A 15,938-nucleotide genomic window follows, 5' to 3' on the forward strand; every position below is an offset into this window, starting at 1 on the left:
AGCCATGGCCGCTGAGCCTGCGCGTCCGGAGCCTGTGCTCCGCAACGGGAGAGGCCACAACAATGAGAGGCCACCGTACTGCAAAAAAAAAAAAAAAACAAAAAAAAAAAAAAAAAAAACCCACAATGAGATAGCACTTAATATCCACGAGGATGGTTATTATTTAAAACAGAAAAACAACATGACACTGTTGGCAAGGATGTGGAGACACTGGAACCCTTGTGCATTGCTGGTGGGAATGTAAAATGGTGCAGCAGCTGTGGAAAACAATATGGTGGTTTCTCAGAAAAATTAAATGCAGAATTACCATATGATCCAACAATTCCACTCTTAGGTATATACCCAAGATAACTGAAAGCAGAGACTCAAAGAGTCAATGTACACCAATGTTCATAGCAGCATTAAAAGTAGTCAAAAGGTTAGAACAGGGTTTCCCTGGTGGCGCAGTGGTTGAGAGTCCACCTGCCGATGCAGGGGACGCGGGTTCGTGCCCCGGTCCGGGAAGATCCCACATGCCACAGAGCGGCTGGGCCCGTGAGCCATGGCCGCTGAGCCTGTGCGTCTGGAGCCTGTGCTCCGCAACGGGAGAGGCCACAACAGTGAGAGGCCCGCGTACCACAAAAAAAAAAAAAAAAAAGAAAAGAAAAGTAAAGATATGAACATAAAATTTAGAGAAAAAATTAAATTAAATTAAAAATTAAAAAATTAGCTAGCTGTGTGGCCCTAGGTAAGTGATTTACCCTCTCTGATCCTTTCCCTGACTATAAAACACAGGAGCTGCTCAATAAATACTTGCTGAATAAGTGAGCAACTAAATCAGTAAAACAATATATAACACATAAACTGTGGTAAAAATTAAATGACTTACTGAAAAAGAATATATATATATAGAAAAAGAATACATATGTGTATATATATATGTATATGTATATAATTGAATCACTTTGCTGTACACCTAATACAACATTGTAAATCAACTATACTTCAATTTAAAAAATGGTTTAAAGAAATTAAATGACTTAGTACAGATGCAGGGCTTAGAATGTTGTCTGGCACACAGCATGCCCTATGTAAGTGATAATGATGACTCCTTTTAAAAATAGTATTATTGCTGTGGTTATTATATGCAACCTTCAAGATCCCTTCCAGAGTCACCTCCTCCAGGAAGCCTTCCTGGATAAGACTAGACAGGATCAGTTGCTCAGGGTCCCCAAAGCATTTTATGTAGTTTTCTCTTTAAACTTCGTGTTTAAAGACATGTCCCAATTAGTATACTCTGTATTCTATGCCCCGCACCAAGGATCAGAACACATTTTCATGATAATTATAGGGTTTTCCTCCCTGGCTGTAAACAGGCTGGCCTGTCCTGTCATAACCACTGGACTCTAAGCTCCTAAAAGTAGAGCTTATTTCATTCACTCAAGTATGCCTAACACGTCGCCCAGAGCCTGGAACAAGGAAACTTCTCAAGCAATCTTGGTGGATCCAATAAATGCACCATTCTGTCGCCTGCCTCTCAGTATGTAATGTGCATAAACCCAGGGATATGCAGTGGTGCCCCAAGGATTCATAAATCCATTGCAAATTTTTTTTTGCAAGGAGCTTGTTAGAAACATCTCTGTTACAAGTCTTCTTTCCCTAGTTTTATTGAAAAATAATTGACATACATCACTGTATAAGTTTAAGGCATATGGCATCATGGTTTGATTTACCTATATTGTGAAATGATTACCACAGTAAGTTCAGCCAATATCCACCTTCTCATAGAGATACAATAAAAAGAAAAGAAAGAAGGAAAGGAAGAAGGAAAAATTTTTTCTCCTTGTGTTGAGAACTCTTAGTACTCTTTTTTTTTCTTTTTTACACCCTCATATTTATTTATCAGGTGAACGATACGTTTAAAAATCGTCATTGCCAAGAACTCTTGGTATTCTTTTTTTAAAAAATTAATTAATTAATTAATTAATTTAGGCTACGTTGGGTTTTCATTGCTGGGTGCGGGCTTTCTCTAGTTGAGGTGAGCTGGGGCTACTCTTTGTTGCGGTGCACGGGCTTCTCATTGCTGTGACTTCTCTTGTTGCGGAGCACAGGCTCTAGGTGCGTGGGCTTCAGTAGTTGTGGCTTTCGGGCTCTAGAGCACAGGCTCAGTAGTTGTGACGCGCGGGCTTACTTGTTCAGCGGCATGCAGGATCTTCCGGGATCAGGGCTCGAACCCGTGTCCCCTGCATTGGCAGGCGGATTTTTAACCACTGTGCCACCAGGGAAGTCCCTCTTGGTATTCTTTTAACAACTTTCCCATATCTTGTGCAGCAGTGTTAACTAAATTCCTCATGTTGTACATTACATCCCTATTATTTATTTTATTACTCAAAGTTTGTACCTTTTGATCACCTTCACCCATTTTTTTCCACGCTTGACCCCCTGTCTCTGGCGACCACCAATATGTTTGCTGTATATATGAGTTTGGGTTTGTGGGTTTTTTTTTTTTTAAGATTCTACATATATTTGAGATGATATGGTATTTGTCTTTCTGTATCTGACTTATTTCACTTAGCATTATATCCTCAAGGTCCATCCATGTTGTCATAAATAGCAGGGTTTCCTTCTTTTTAGTGGCTGAATGGTATTCCTCTGTGTGTGTGTGTGTGTGAGTGTGTGTGTGTGTGTGTGTGTGTGTGTGTAACATTTTCTTTATCCATTCATTCATTGATGGGCACTTAGGTTGTTTCCATATCTTGGCTATTATAAATAATGCTTCTGTGAACATGGGTGTGCAGATATCTTTTAGTGTTTTCCTTTCCTTTGTATAAATACCCAGAAGTGGAAATGTTGGATCATACGGTTGATCTGTTTTTCATTTTCTGAGGAAGCTCCATACTGTTTTTCATAGCAGCTGCACCAAGTTACATTCCCCATGGCAAATATTTATGACCTTCCCACCATAATGGCTATTGCATCACTTCTGTTATCTAAATCTCATGCAAATTTCCTTTTAGACAACTCTAACCCAGAGCCACCAGGGGAAAGGTGTTCTAGGATACATAGGCCCAACTTAGCTAAGTTGGACAGAACTAAATTGCCACACAGCCCAGAGCAGCCTACCCAAGGCCACACAGCAACTGTATATGATGGAACAGGAAACAAGCCAGGCGACACAATAGGGCACTTTCTTCTCAGGGAACAGCATAGTGTTATATGAGGTTAAATGTTTAGGCCCAGGCGTCAGGGTGCCCGAGGAAGGAAGTCTAGCTTTGTCATTCATTAGCTATGTGGCCTTAGGTAACTGAACTAACCTCTCTGATCCCCAGTTTTCTTGCCTATAAAATTGGGGACATTAATAATACCCCTTCATAGGGTTGTTGTAAAATGAAATGCATGTGCAGAGTTTAGCATGGTGCCGGGCACATTTTGAGAGCTTGTGGCAGGCATGACTGTGTACACTGTTATTTTCAATTCCCCTGCACTTCTAGGTGCATGGGTGACTGTACTTCCCCACCTCCCGGAAGTTAGGTGTTGTCATGTGACTTGCTTTGGCCAATGAAATATGAGCAAAAGTCACATGTAGCTTCCTGGTGGAAGTATTCAAATGCTGGTGCATGAGTCCCTCTGCTCTCTGTTCCCTTGCTGTGGTAGTCATGGGAGCACACGATGACTTGGAAATAAAAAAGCAGCCTGCATCACTGAGCCACAGCATGAAGGGGGTTGCCCTGAGAGGTCTCTGTGATTCTCTCAGCTCTGCCTTCCTCTGGATGTAGAATTCATCCTCAAGATGCCTTCTCTTGTGGTTCCCAGATGGCTTCCTGCAGCTCCCATATTTATTCTTTCACATCTAGGGGGAAAGAGAGGGTATTCTTCCTCACAACTAATCACAAAACTCCTGAGCATCTTTCTAGTTGGACTAAGTCCATGTATCCAGCCCTTAACCCATCTCCATGACCAGGGAGATAGAATGCACTGATAGGCTTAGGCCTGGGTTACCTGGGTGACCACTTCTGAACCAATCACTGTGGCAAGGGGGTGGGATTATGCTGATTAGTTCAAACCCTTCAGTGCCCATCCCTGGAGCTGGGAGTTTAGAGGGGTTCAGTCTGATACAAACTTATGGCTTTTCTTACTGGGGTGGTAAGAGGAGAAATGGCCATTGTGAAGGTGAACACGTGTGCAGGACATTTCTTTTCCCTTTTAAAAAATATATTTGAAACAGTCACAAACTTACAGGAAAGTTGCATGTATGGTACAAAGAACTTCCCCCCCACCAACGGTTTTGAGAGTAAATTGCAAATCTGGTGCCCTATCATCCCTGTATATTGTAGTGGGTGTGTCCTACAAACAAGGATATTCCACGGTAAAGATACTTTTGTTCCCTTTGATTCATACATTTTATGTGAGACAACATAATAGCCCACATTGCTCCAGCAAACTTTCCATTTATCCGTTTAATTATATCCACATAGATTCATGGATTCTTGTTTTATTTAAGGGGTTATGATCTGTTGCGCTCATTTTTTTTTTGCGGTATGCGGGCCTCTCACTGTTGTGGCCTCTCCCGCTGCGGAGCACAGGCTCTGGACGCGCAGGCTCAGCGGCCATGGCTCACGGGCCCAGCCGCTCCGCGGCATGTGGGATCTTCCCGGACCGGGTCACGAACCTGCGTCCCCTGCATCGGCAGGCGGACTCCCAACCACTGCGCCACCAGGGAAGACCCTCTTGCGCTCATTTTTAATGTTGATGCTCAAAATGTCCCAGATTTGGCCAGTGGGAGCCCTTCAAGCTGGCTCTATGCCCTTCCACCTGTTCTCATCATTCTTTGAGCATTTCCTTACTTTCTGACCCCCAAAATGTTCCAGGCTCATCTTGTATCTTCCCTGTCCCCCGACCCCTAGAATCAGCCATTTTCTCAAGGGAGAAGAGAGGGTACTTCTGAAGGTGGGTGGCTGACCCCTCACCCCTGAATGACTCCCCTCAGACTCTGATTTAAATGCGGCCGGGCCAGGCCAATGGCAGAGGCAATGCTCTAGCAGTTGCCATGGAGACCACTGAGCTGCAGAGCCGAAGGAGGCGGTGATGTCATTGTGGGAGCAAGTGCAGCGGCCACATCCTTGTCTCAGCCAGGTCACAGGGCAGTGAGGGTAGCCTCTGGGCCAGCGGCAAGGAATGAGCCACCCTGCCAGCCAGGCACCCTCGCAGGACACCCTGGTGACAGCAGCCCCAGGGCGATCAGCCGTCCCAGATCTGCTGAGACTGACAGGGCCTGCGAGACCTTTGAGGACCACTACCAGAGAGAGGGACCAGCATCTTCATACTCTCTCTGGTGCGGCCTTGCCTAGGACTCAGGAACCACGAGCTAGCCGGCAGACACCCACCCCTGCTTCACACTCTGTAAGTCCCTAGGAATTCCCAAGAGCCCCCTGGGAGGAAGTTTACAGAAGGCTGGACACTGTGCAGCCCTGTGGGCAGGGCCTGGGGCATCTTTGGCTGAGGTGGACAAACTAGGCCCCGTGAGGCCTTTCTCTTTGCCTTGGGAAGGGGTCGTGGCATCCTGGATAACGTGTTGGATTCCCGAGGCAGCTCAGGTGTGCACCATCGGGCATACTGCTGCCTCAGAGAGCTGGGCAAGATGCTTTTTGGCGTCAAGGACATTGCATTGTTGGAGCATGGGTGCAAGGCTCTTGAGGTGGACAGTTACAAGTCTCTGATGATCCTGGGTATCCCGGAAAACTGCAACCATGAGGAATTCGAAGAGATCATACAGGCCTCCCTAAAACCTCTGGGTAAGTTCAAAGTGGCTGGGAAGGCCTGTGTGGAAGAAGAGAGATCCAAGGCCGCCATCATTAGGCTGGCAGAGGACATCAATTATGCCATGATCCCCAGGGAGATCAAGGGCAAGGGCGGCATGTGGAGAGCGGTCTACATGCCCCGGAAGCAGGATATTGAATTTCTGACCAAATTGAACCTCTTCCTGCAGAGCCAGGGCAGGACGGCGGAAGATGTGGCCCGGGTCCTAAGGCAGGGACTGTGCCCGACAGTGACGGGCCCCAGAGAGCTTCCTGCCAGAAACTGCTATGAGCCTGGGCCAGGGGAGAAACCGGGGCCTGGGGCCGCTGCTGCGGTGGACAGGGTGCCACCTCTGGACTCCACGAAGGAGAGCAAGGCGGGAGATGGCAAGAAAGGCAAGCGGAAGCACAAGAAAAACCGTCGACGACACCGTGCATCTGACGGGAAGCTGTGAGGTGACCTGGGGTGGGCATGGGTGCGGCTGAATGAGGGTGGGCGTCAGCTGAGTGGGTGTGGGTGGCGACTTGGAAAGCTGGGTGCCCTCTGAGTAAGTTTGGGGGATGAGAGCGAATGTGGATAATGCGAGGGAGGATGAGTTACCCAGTCAAGGGAGTGGGTAACTTTTCAGTAAGAATGGGTAACATCTGATTAGTGTGAGCGAAGGTGGGCATTTTTATCTGAGTTAACTTGCGGTGACATCTGAGCGGGTGTGGTTAAGACTTAGTTGAGTGTGAGTCACTCATCCACTCATTCTACAGATGTGCATTGCACACCTACTATGTCCCAGGCACTGTTCTAGGAGCGGGGGATACAGAAAGGAACAAATCCAACACAACTTTCTGCCTTCACGGCACTCGTAGTGAGTGGGTAGCTTCTGAGTTACTTGGGTACATCTGAGTGCGAGTAGATACCATTTGAGCAGAGTGGATAATATCTGGTTGAGTATGGATCATTCATTCATTCAACAAATATTTCCTGGGCAGTGTACCAGACTATTCCAGGCACTGGGAATACAGCAGAGCACAAAACGGACCCAAACCTTGCCCTCGTGGCACTCATATTAAATATTTGAGTAGGTGCGGGTAACATCTCAGTTGCTTTTTGGATACTTCAATACATATGCGTGAGCGTGGGTGCCATTTGATATGCGGGTAGCATCACATCACTTGAGTATATAAGCTCAAGCGGGTAATATTTGAGTAGCTGTGCGCAACACTTAAGAGTGTGGGAGTGGCACCTGAGTATGCGTGTGGGTATTATTTGAGTGGGTGAGGGTAACTTCTGAATGAGGAAGAGTTTCAAAGATCCGCATACAAAGTCTAACAACCCGGAGGCGCCGCGGGACCAGCTGCGCAGTCGCAGTCGGAGCCGAGCAGCGAGTCAGACTGTTGCCATGGAGACCACGGGCCGCTTGCGGCGACTGCGTAAACACGTGTTTGCGGGAAATGGAAGAGGAGAAATGGGGCTCGGAATTTCAAGGTTTTGCAGAAGGTCTCTTACCAGAGTTGAGGAACAGCCAAGCAGGAAGAACATGTCAGGGAGATCTGTTCTGCGCTCGGGAGAAAGGCCACTATCCCCCCTTCGCCATACCCGGCGGCCTGATGTTGGGGACAAACCCTCTTGCTGGGTGTGTATTGCGGGGATGAGGCCCAGACCTCCCCAGCTTTGGGCTCTGCTGGAAATCCTGTCATCGCAAAGTTAAGACCTGTTTTTGTCTTTTATAAGGATGTATCTCGAATGTGCCTGTGGCATAAACTTGTCCGGCATGGGCTGCTCTTTTGCACGAGGCAAGCAGAAACCATGACTGGGAAAGTGAGCTGTCTCCTTGCCACGTCTGAGGACCTCACTGCTCTGTGTGTGACTCTGAAAAAAAGCTGTCACTGTTCTCTACATGCTGGGTCTCCCTTACAGGAATGGTCAGACATGGGACATTTCTGCTCTGATTGGTGCCTGGGGTGAGGGTATGAGTCTCCCCAAATTAAATCTCAGAAGCTCTAACTTGTGCTCAACTCTCTAAAGAACAAAAGACAAGACTTCCAGGGAATGGTCAAAAGGAGGTAATAATTAAGAGGTCACCTTCAACAATGATCCATTTACAACACTAACGTATAGTCCCCAAGTCTATAAGCTGAGTCCCCCACAATGGTGAGAAAAGACCACAAGAAAAAAACAATCAAGTAAAATCCAAGTGTCTGTGGGTAGACAGAACACCTGCTCAGGATGTCTGACCTGTGAGTTTGCAAACTTCCATTAGTTCAGGGATTTGCAAAGGTTTGAGCTGAACTTCTTATTTATTTATTTTAATTAATTTATTTATTTATTTATGGCCGCATTGGGTCTTTGTTGCTGTGCATGGGCGTTCTCTAGATGCGGCGAGCGGGGGTTTCTCTTTGTCGCGGTGCGTGGGCTTCTCATTGCAGTGGCTTCTCGTTGCGGAGCCTGGGCTCCAGGTGCACGGGCCTCAGCATTCGTGGCTCACAGGCTAAGTAGTTGTGGCTCGTGGGCTCTAGAGCGCAGGCTCAATAGTTGTGGCACACGGGCTTAGCTGCTCCGTGGCACGTGGGATCTTCCGGACCAGGGCTTGAACCCGTGTCCCCTGCATTGGCAGGCAGATTCTTAACCACTGTGCCACCAGGGCAGCCCTGAACTTCTTTTTAAAAATGTAATTTACACACAGAGAGACAGGCTCAGATTCTTACCTACCAAACTGTAGTGGTGGAGACTCCCCAGTGTATTACGATGGTGGGCATCAGTCATGTCTGTGAATTCCAGCATCCAAACCCCTTTCTTATTTCTGCAAGACTACCCCATTTTGCCCTGCTCGCAGAGCCAAAAGGTGGAAGTTCTTTCCCTGCACCCCACCTTGGCAGCCAGGATGCAGGCAAGCCTCCCACCCTCAGGCAGTTAGAAACTCCCATTAGGTCCTTGCATTCGCAGCAGGTGTCAAGACAGAGGAATTTTTAGAGTTTACTTGCTTTGACATGACCTAAGATCTTGAAGACTCTGATTTCTGTCCATTCCCCAAGCTGGCTTTCTACCATCAGCCTTGACAGCATTTGTCTTGTGCAATGGTTGGGATAAAGCTTTTCCTGCCATCCTCACACATGTATGTGAACTTCTTGCAAATGCATCCGTGGTCTAGAAGTTTGTAGCTCTCTACTGATCTTTGTATTCCTTGCAAATTTCCAACCTGGGCATACTCACTGACAGAATATTGTACTATTTTGTTTCTGTTTCCTGAGAATCTGAGCTTAAATAAAGGTTACACAAAACCTCAGGCAGGGCTTCCCTGGTGGCGCAGTGGTTGAGAGTCTGCCTGCCGATGCAGGGGACACGGGTTTGTGCCCCGGTCCGGGAAGATCCCACATGCTGTGGACCGGCTAGGCCCGTGAGCCATGGCTGCTGAGCCTGCGCGTCCGGATCCTGTGCTACGCAACGCGAGAAGCCACAACAGTGAGAGGCCCGCGTACCGCAAAAAAACCAAAAAAAAACCCAATCTGGTTGCTAAAAAAAAAAATGCTCTGAAAATCACTTCCATGGGTTGCCTGAAGTTTTCCAGGGCTGCATTGTTTTTGGGTTTTTTTTTTGCAGTACGCGGGCCTCTCACTGTTGTGGCCTCTCCTGTAGCGGAGCACAGGCTCTGGACGCGCAGGCTCAGCGGCCATGGCTCACGGGCCCAGCCACTCCACGGCATGTGGGATCTTCCCGGACCGGGGCACGAAGCCGTGCCCCCTGCATCGGCAGGCAGACTCTCAACCACTGCACCACCAGGGAAGACCCTGCATTGTTTTTAAAAGGGGTGTTATGAGATCTCATGGCCAAGAGAACACAAAACACACAGCTTTCTTCTATCTCACTGGCTTCCAGTGGCTGATGGGAAAAGTGAAACAATTTATCTGGAATAAAAACAATAACAGCTATCCTGTGTTCCAGGCACTGTGCAGAGTCCTTCATATTCATTAATTCATTGTATCTTCCCATCCCTTGAGGTATGGGACTATAGGTCCACAACCCCTGATTCAAAACCCTCGGGCCAGGTATGGTTCAGAATTCAGAGTGTTGGGTTTTAGAAAAGTGATACAGAGACTATATCTTATATTGTGTAATTCACCCCCAGGGGGATTTGGGCAGCTCCCATAATCATATCCATTAGTATTCTAATAGTAGAGAAATATTGACACTAAGTGAAATAAATTAAAACTGTAAATAACCTCATGTCAGTCTAGATTTTGCTTCCAATTTTTTTTCATTTTTTGGATAAATTTTTTGGTGCAAAGCTTTCAGAGCTTTTTGGATTTCAGAAGAGGAGCTAAGTGATTATGAACTATAATTTTATCATGATCATCTTCTCATTCTATGGCTGAAGAAAGCGATGCTCAAAAAGGTTAAGTGACTTGCTTAAGGCCACACAGGAAAGCTCAAAAGAAATTGAAGCCCAGGTCTTTCTGACTACAGTCTGTGCCCTAACACAGATCCCAAGAAAAGGGGACAGGTCACACCACAGAGGGGGGCACATGAGGAAGCTCCAGGATTGGTCAGGAGGCAGAGGGAGAGGGAGAGTGGGAACCGTGGACAAGAACTTTATTATGGTTTCTTCAGGGAAGGAATGGGTGAGGCAGGGAAGGCAGGCTCAGGATTGGCTAGTCTGAATAATTTCAGCAGGCTCTGGGGTAAAGGGGCTGTCCCTAGATGTCTGGGACCTGGCCCTGGAGTGAATAGGGCAGGTGGATGGTGGCCCAGAGTGTGAGGGCTTAATGAAGAAGGTAGTTGGGGGCATGGGCTCTGGATTGGTTGGTTTGTTTGCATTTGAAGAACACGTTCAAGGACAAGCATTGTTCCCTTTCTCTAGGAATTGCCTAACCCTGGGAAGGGCAGTCCCTCAAGGGTCAGCAAGTCCCCGGATGTCAAAGCATCAGAGTACAGAAATAAAAGACATGGTTAATACAGTGATAAACATACAACACGGATAACTATCCCTGTAAGTTCATAGTGGAACTAAATTCCTCTAATCAGCTTGCTCATTAGGCAACCTGCCAGTTAAGGCAGCAGAAGCCTCTGTCTGGTGTATGGAGGTTGGAGGTGAGGAATAGTGTTGGACGGATGGCCTGGGTATGAGTCCGGGCTCCTCCACTTCCCAGAGCATGAGCCTGGGCAAGCCTCTTATCCCTCTGTGCCTTGGGTTGCTTATCTGTAAAATGGGGCTAGTAGTAACCTATTTTACCAGGTTTGGGGGAGGAGTAAATCTGTTCAGACATATAAAGGACTTAGCACAGTGGCTGAGACGGGGAAGCTGTTAAGTGTTGGCCATTGGGATCCTGGATCCAGTGACAGTTGCATTTTGCGTTGACAAAGAATACATCAGTCTGGTTTTAGAGCTCAGATTCCTGAACTTGATAAAAGTGTACCCAGCTCCCACAGCAGACTATGTGTTCTCTGTGTGCTGACAAAAGGCTGCTTCAGAATGGGATGCCAAAAGGCAGACTGGTGAATCCACCAAGGTCATGACCTTCGGAAGACAGTACTCACTGTTCCCTGGCATCAACAGGGCACACAATGGAAGGAGTGTCAAAGGATTTGGAGCTACACAGGCCTGGGTTCAATTCTTGACTCTGCTACCTGTTTAGCCGTGTGTCTTCAGGGAGCCGACGTCACCTCTCTGGGCCTTAGTTTCTTTATCTGTAAAGTGGGGCTAATGCTACCCATGCTGCAGATTCTTTGCAACAGAGACAGTATACAGCTTGCAGTGAAAAACACAGGCTCTGAAATATTCATAGGAGCTTTAATCATAAAGCTGCTAGAACCCAGATCTCCACTGAGAAGTGAATGGATAAATCGTGGAGTATTCACTCAATAAATGATTACATAGCAACTAAAAGGAATGAACTATAGATACAGCAACACAGATGAATCCCCAAATCATGATGTTGAGTGAAAGAAGCCAAACAAAAAGGACACATTGTTTGATTCTTTTGATATAAAACTCTAAAAAAAGCAACACTTATAAGACAGAAATCAGATCAGTGGTTGGGGGTAGGCAGAGGTGACTGCCATAAACGGTACAAGGGGAGTTTTGGGGCTGATGGAAGGGTTCTATATCTTGATGGTGGTGATGGTAACTCTAAAACTTACCACAATGGACATTTAAAAAGGGTATGTTGTATAAGATATAAAGTATACTTTCAATAAAACTGACTTAATGAAATAAAGAGTGGGGCGGTCTGGAGGTGGGCTGCCTGGGTAAAGTACTTCATTTTCGTGCCTTAATTTCCTCATCTGTGAAATGGGTTGATAGTAATCATACCTATTGCTGAGGGTGATCATGAAGACTCAAAAGGATGCTATCTGAAGATCAAGTGCTCAGTAAGGGGGAGGCGATTTTACAGGAAAGTTCAGTGTGAGATATGTGAATGCCAAAAGTTTCATAGACTCCTGAGAGAAGGGAGGTCTAACCATTGGATCGCCCTCGTGTGAGGCTGGCAACGAGGGGCAGGCAGCAGACAGAAGCTCTGCAGGCTGGGGCGGGGGGCATTTTAAAACATTTCCAAGGTTCCCATCACCCAAAACTGACTCCTGGGGATCAGGACACTGCACAAGAATTCTTTCACTTCAGGAATAATTATTCTTGAGAGACAAGGTCAAGGAATAAAACTCAAATGCTTTAATTTGGAGTTTTCTTCAGTCCTGCCAGAGAGAAGTCCAACATCAAGGTGTTGGCAAGGCTGAGCTCCCTCCAGAGGCTCTAGGGAAGAAGACTTCCTTGCCTCTTCCGGCTTCTGATGACTCCAGGTGTTCCTGGGCTTGTGGCCCCATCACTCCAGTCTCTGTCACCGTCTTCACATGGCCTCCTCCGATTCTGTACCTCTTTTCTGTGTCTCTGTCATCTGCTTCCTCTGCTTCTCTCTTATAAGGACATTCCTGATGGCAGTTTTTGGGTCCACCCAGATAATCCATGGCAATCTCATCTCAAATCTTTACTTACATCTGCAAAGACGCTTTTTCCAGATAAAGCACCATTTTCCAGTTCCAGGGGTGAGGACCTGAAATCTTTGGGTAGATATGATTCAACCTGAGAGCCCCCCGCGCCCTTTAAAGGGCTCCTCTATGTTGCTAAAATTGGACAAACCGTAATCTCCGATCTGGCTCTTTGCTGCTATTGTGGTACTTCCAGTTGGTCAAGTTCCTCTAGGGACATTCAGTTCCTCACCTACTTCTGTCCATCCTTAGCAGCCATCACCTCTGTCAGTGTCATTTGGGAAGATTTTTAAATGCAGTACCCCACCCCCACCCTAAGACATTCTGATCCAGTAGGTTGGACTCAGGAAACTGGGATTTCTAAAACTCTTCCCAGTGATTCCTAATGTGCAACCAGATTTGAGAATCACTACTTTAGAGAAATGTGCCACATGAATAAATGAATGAATGATTCTTTAAATATATGGCTGCTCTAACTGCCAGCTTTGCTTCCATACTCACCAAAAGCCTTCAGGTTTGGGATTGGGGAGGGTGGGAGGGGAGAGCGACCCAATTATGTGGTTGGAGTGTGGGCCACAAGGCTGCTTCCTGCTGTGTGTGTTGAGGACCTACTATGTGCTGTCACTTAACCCAGTGATATCTGGTTCAAAAGTGTGGATAATTTATATCCTGTTCATTCTAGATAGGGATCTGATTTCGGGACATTTAGGACAAATCTGGTGACTGTGCCAGAGTTACAAATGTCACCTGGGAGAGGAGTCTTCAGGGATTGCCCGCCAACCTTGTTCCCTCCCCACAACCACCAAAGGCAACAGGGCAAATAAAGGAGGCTTAAGAGTATGGGGCTGGAGGGACTTCCCTGGCAGTCCAGTGGTTAAGATTCTGCACTTCCACTGCAAGGGGCACAGGTTCGACCCCTGGTCAGGGAACTAAGATCCCACATTATTTAAAAAGAGTATGGAGTGGGACTTCCTTGGTGGTCCAGTGGTTAAGCCTTCCCCTTCCAATGCAGGGGGTGTGGATTCGATCCCTGGTGGGGGAGCTGAGAACCCACATGCCTGCAACCAAGGAACCAAAACATAAAACAGAAGCAATATTGTAACAATTTCAATAAAGACTTAAAAAAAAAAAAGTAGGAGGCTGGAATCTAAGAATCCTGAGTGATTCAAAGTTCTGCCACTTCTTAGCTGTGTGGCTGCCTTTGGCCTCAGTTTTTCTCATCTGAAAAATGGGAATAATACTTGTTTAGGAGGGGTTGTGGGATTAAAAGAGAAAATGCACAGGGTTGGGGGTAAAATAGGTGCTCAAGAAAAATGAATTATTATCAGTATTATTACATTCCAGGCTTGAGGGCTTATGCAAAGATGAAAGCTGTTGAGAAAAAAGAAAACTGAGATTGATCTGCTTGTACTGACATGGAAAGACTTCAAGACATGCTATTAAGTGAAAAAAGCAAGTTTTATAGCACTAGATCTAGGCCAATCCCCTCATTCATTCATTCAACAAATATTTTGAGCTCCGATCAGCACTGTTCTAGATTCTGCAAATTCAGCAGCGAACAAACCAGACAAATATCCCTGCTCTCATGGGGCTAGTATTCTAATAGGGTGAGACAATAAATAAATAAGAAAATATGAGGAAGTGGTAAATGATGTGATGAAAATAATTCAGGATGATGTTAAAAATCCTCATGGGTTAAATTCTAAAATTACCCATGCAAGCATTTTTTTTTTAGAAAAAGAAGTACAGAGGCATTTAACTGTGGTTACTTTGGGGGGAGAGGCTGGAGGCTTGGGACTGGGGGAGGGAGTCTTGTTTTTCATTTTAGCCTTTCTGTAACTTCAGCATTTTCTTAAGTGTGTGTGTCACTTTTATTAATTTTTTTTAAGTGGCAACCAAGTGTAGCTGGGTAGAGAGAGTTGAGCCATATTTTGTTTTCTTCCTCCATTCTTTTTGGATTTTTCATTTATTTTAAACAAGTATAGAAGCGGGAGCTATAATTATCGTTTTTTTCTGGGGCGGCTGGAGAATCTCGCCTGCCAGAGGGCTGGGTAATCTAAATCACCCACAGCGGAACTGCTCAGGGGTTGGCAATTTTTGTAACAATGTTGAACATTTGAGGGTTTTATTTCTAGGATAATCCTCCCCCACCACCCACCCCCAAACACAATTTTTACCAGTTACAAAACCCGATGCCTCATCTGCGAGGCCATTCCCACGTGGAAGCCTTGACTTATCAGAGTTGGATTCTTAAGCCAACATTCCTCAACCAGAGGTGTCTCAGAAATTCTTAGTTTCGGACCTCTACAAAGCAGCTTCTCAGGGAAGCTGATTTGTGGGATCAGGCCGAGGGAAGTAATAAGAGGCTGAGAGGAGGGGCTGCCCCGCTCCGCCCTCCGCCTCCGCCCACACTCTCAGAGCGGACCGTCGGGAAGGAGTGCATCTTCCTCGTTGCCATGGAGAACGCTGGGAGGCGGCGAGAGAAATTGTGCAAGAGGAAGGGGCGCAGTGGCGGGAGGCCTGGTGAAGGGGTGACCCCGGCGGCTGGGATGGAGCTTGTGAGAAGGAGGAGGAGGAGAAAATCCAGCGAAGCCTAACGACCCGGCTCTGCAAAAGCAAAAACAACCCGGATGAGCCAATAACTGTGAAAAGGTCTCAGCGAGACCTTAACCATCCCCCGCCCCTCAAGCATCTTTCTTCCTTCCTTCTTTCCCTCTCTCCCTTCCTTCTTTCCCTAAACATGTGCCTGGTTCCTTCAAGAGTGAAATAAAATCACACGTGGTGAGTTAAAGTTACACGTGTTCATTTTTATACTTTATATTAAAGTCATTAGTTTACAGGTTTTGTTGTTGCGATTTTTCTTTTAAAAGTTCTAGTTCGTTTTAATTGGTCTTCTTTGTAATCCCATGGATGCAATTCTATGCATTGAAAAACTATCCTGAAAAGGGTCTATGGCACAGAAAGGGTTAAGGATTCCTGGACTGGAGGGCCCAGAAGAGGGTAGAGGCCAACTAGTAGTTTGGGGGTCGCGGGCAGTATGACCTTTCTGAAATGATGACGTTTGAGCTGTAGGAGATTGCCAAGAGGAAGAGGGAGCAGAACATTTTGGGTGTTGGGAACAGCAAGTGCAAAGGCCCTGAGGTGGCAGTAAGCCTGTGTGTTGGATGAACAGTAAGGAGGCAGGTGTGGCT

The 15,938-nt window shown here is 46.5% G+C and overlaps 1 protein-coding gene across 1 annotated transcript; it reads left to right on the forward strand.

Moving 5' to 3' along the window:
- Positions 1-5,617: 5,617 nt before the first annotated feature.
- PNMA8C (PNMA family member 8C) lies at positions 5,618-6,229 on the forward strand (the record flags this gene model as incomplete). Its single annotated transcript, XM_079724328.1, has 1 exon — positions 5,618-6,229. One exon carries the CDS (start codon positions 5,618-5,620, stop codon positions 6,227-6,229), a length of 612 nt encoding a protein of 203 aa, XP_079580454.1.
- Positions 6,230-15,938: the final 9,709 nt, after the last annotated feature.

Source organism: Hyperoodon ampullatus (genome assembly GCF_949752795.1).
Source record: "Hyperoodon ampullatus genome assembly, chromosome: 18".
Classification (NCBI taxonomy): Eukaryota; Metazoa; Chordata; class Mammalia; order Artiodactyla; family Ziphiidae; genus Hyperoodon; species Hyperoodon ampullatus.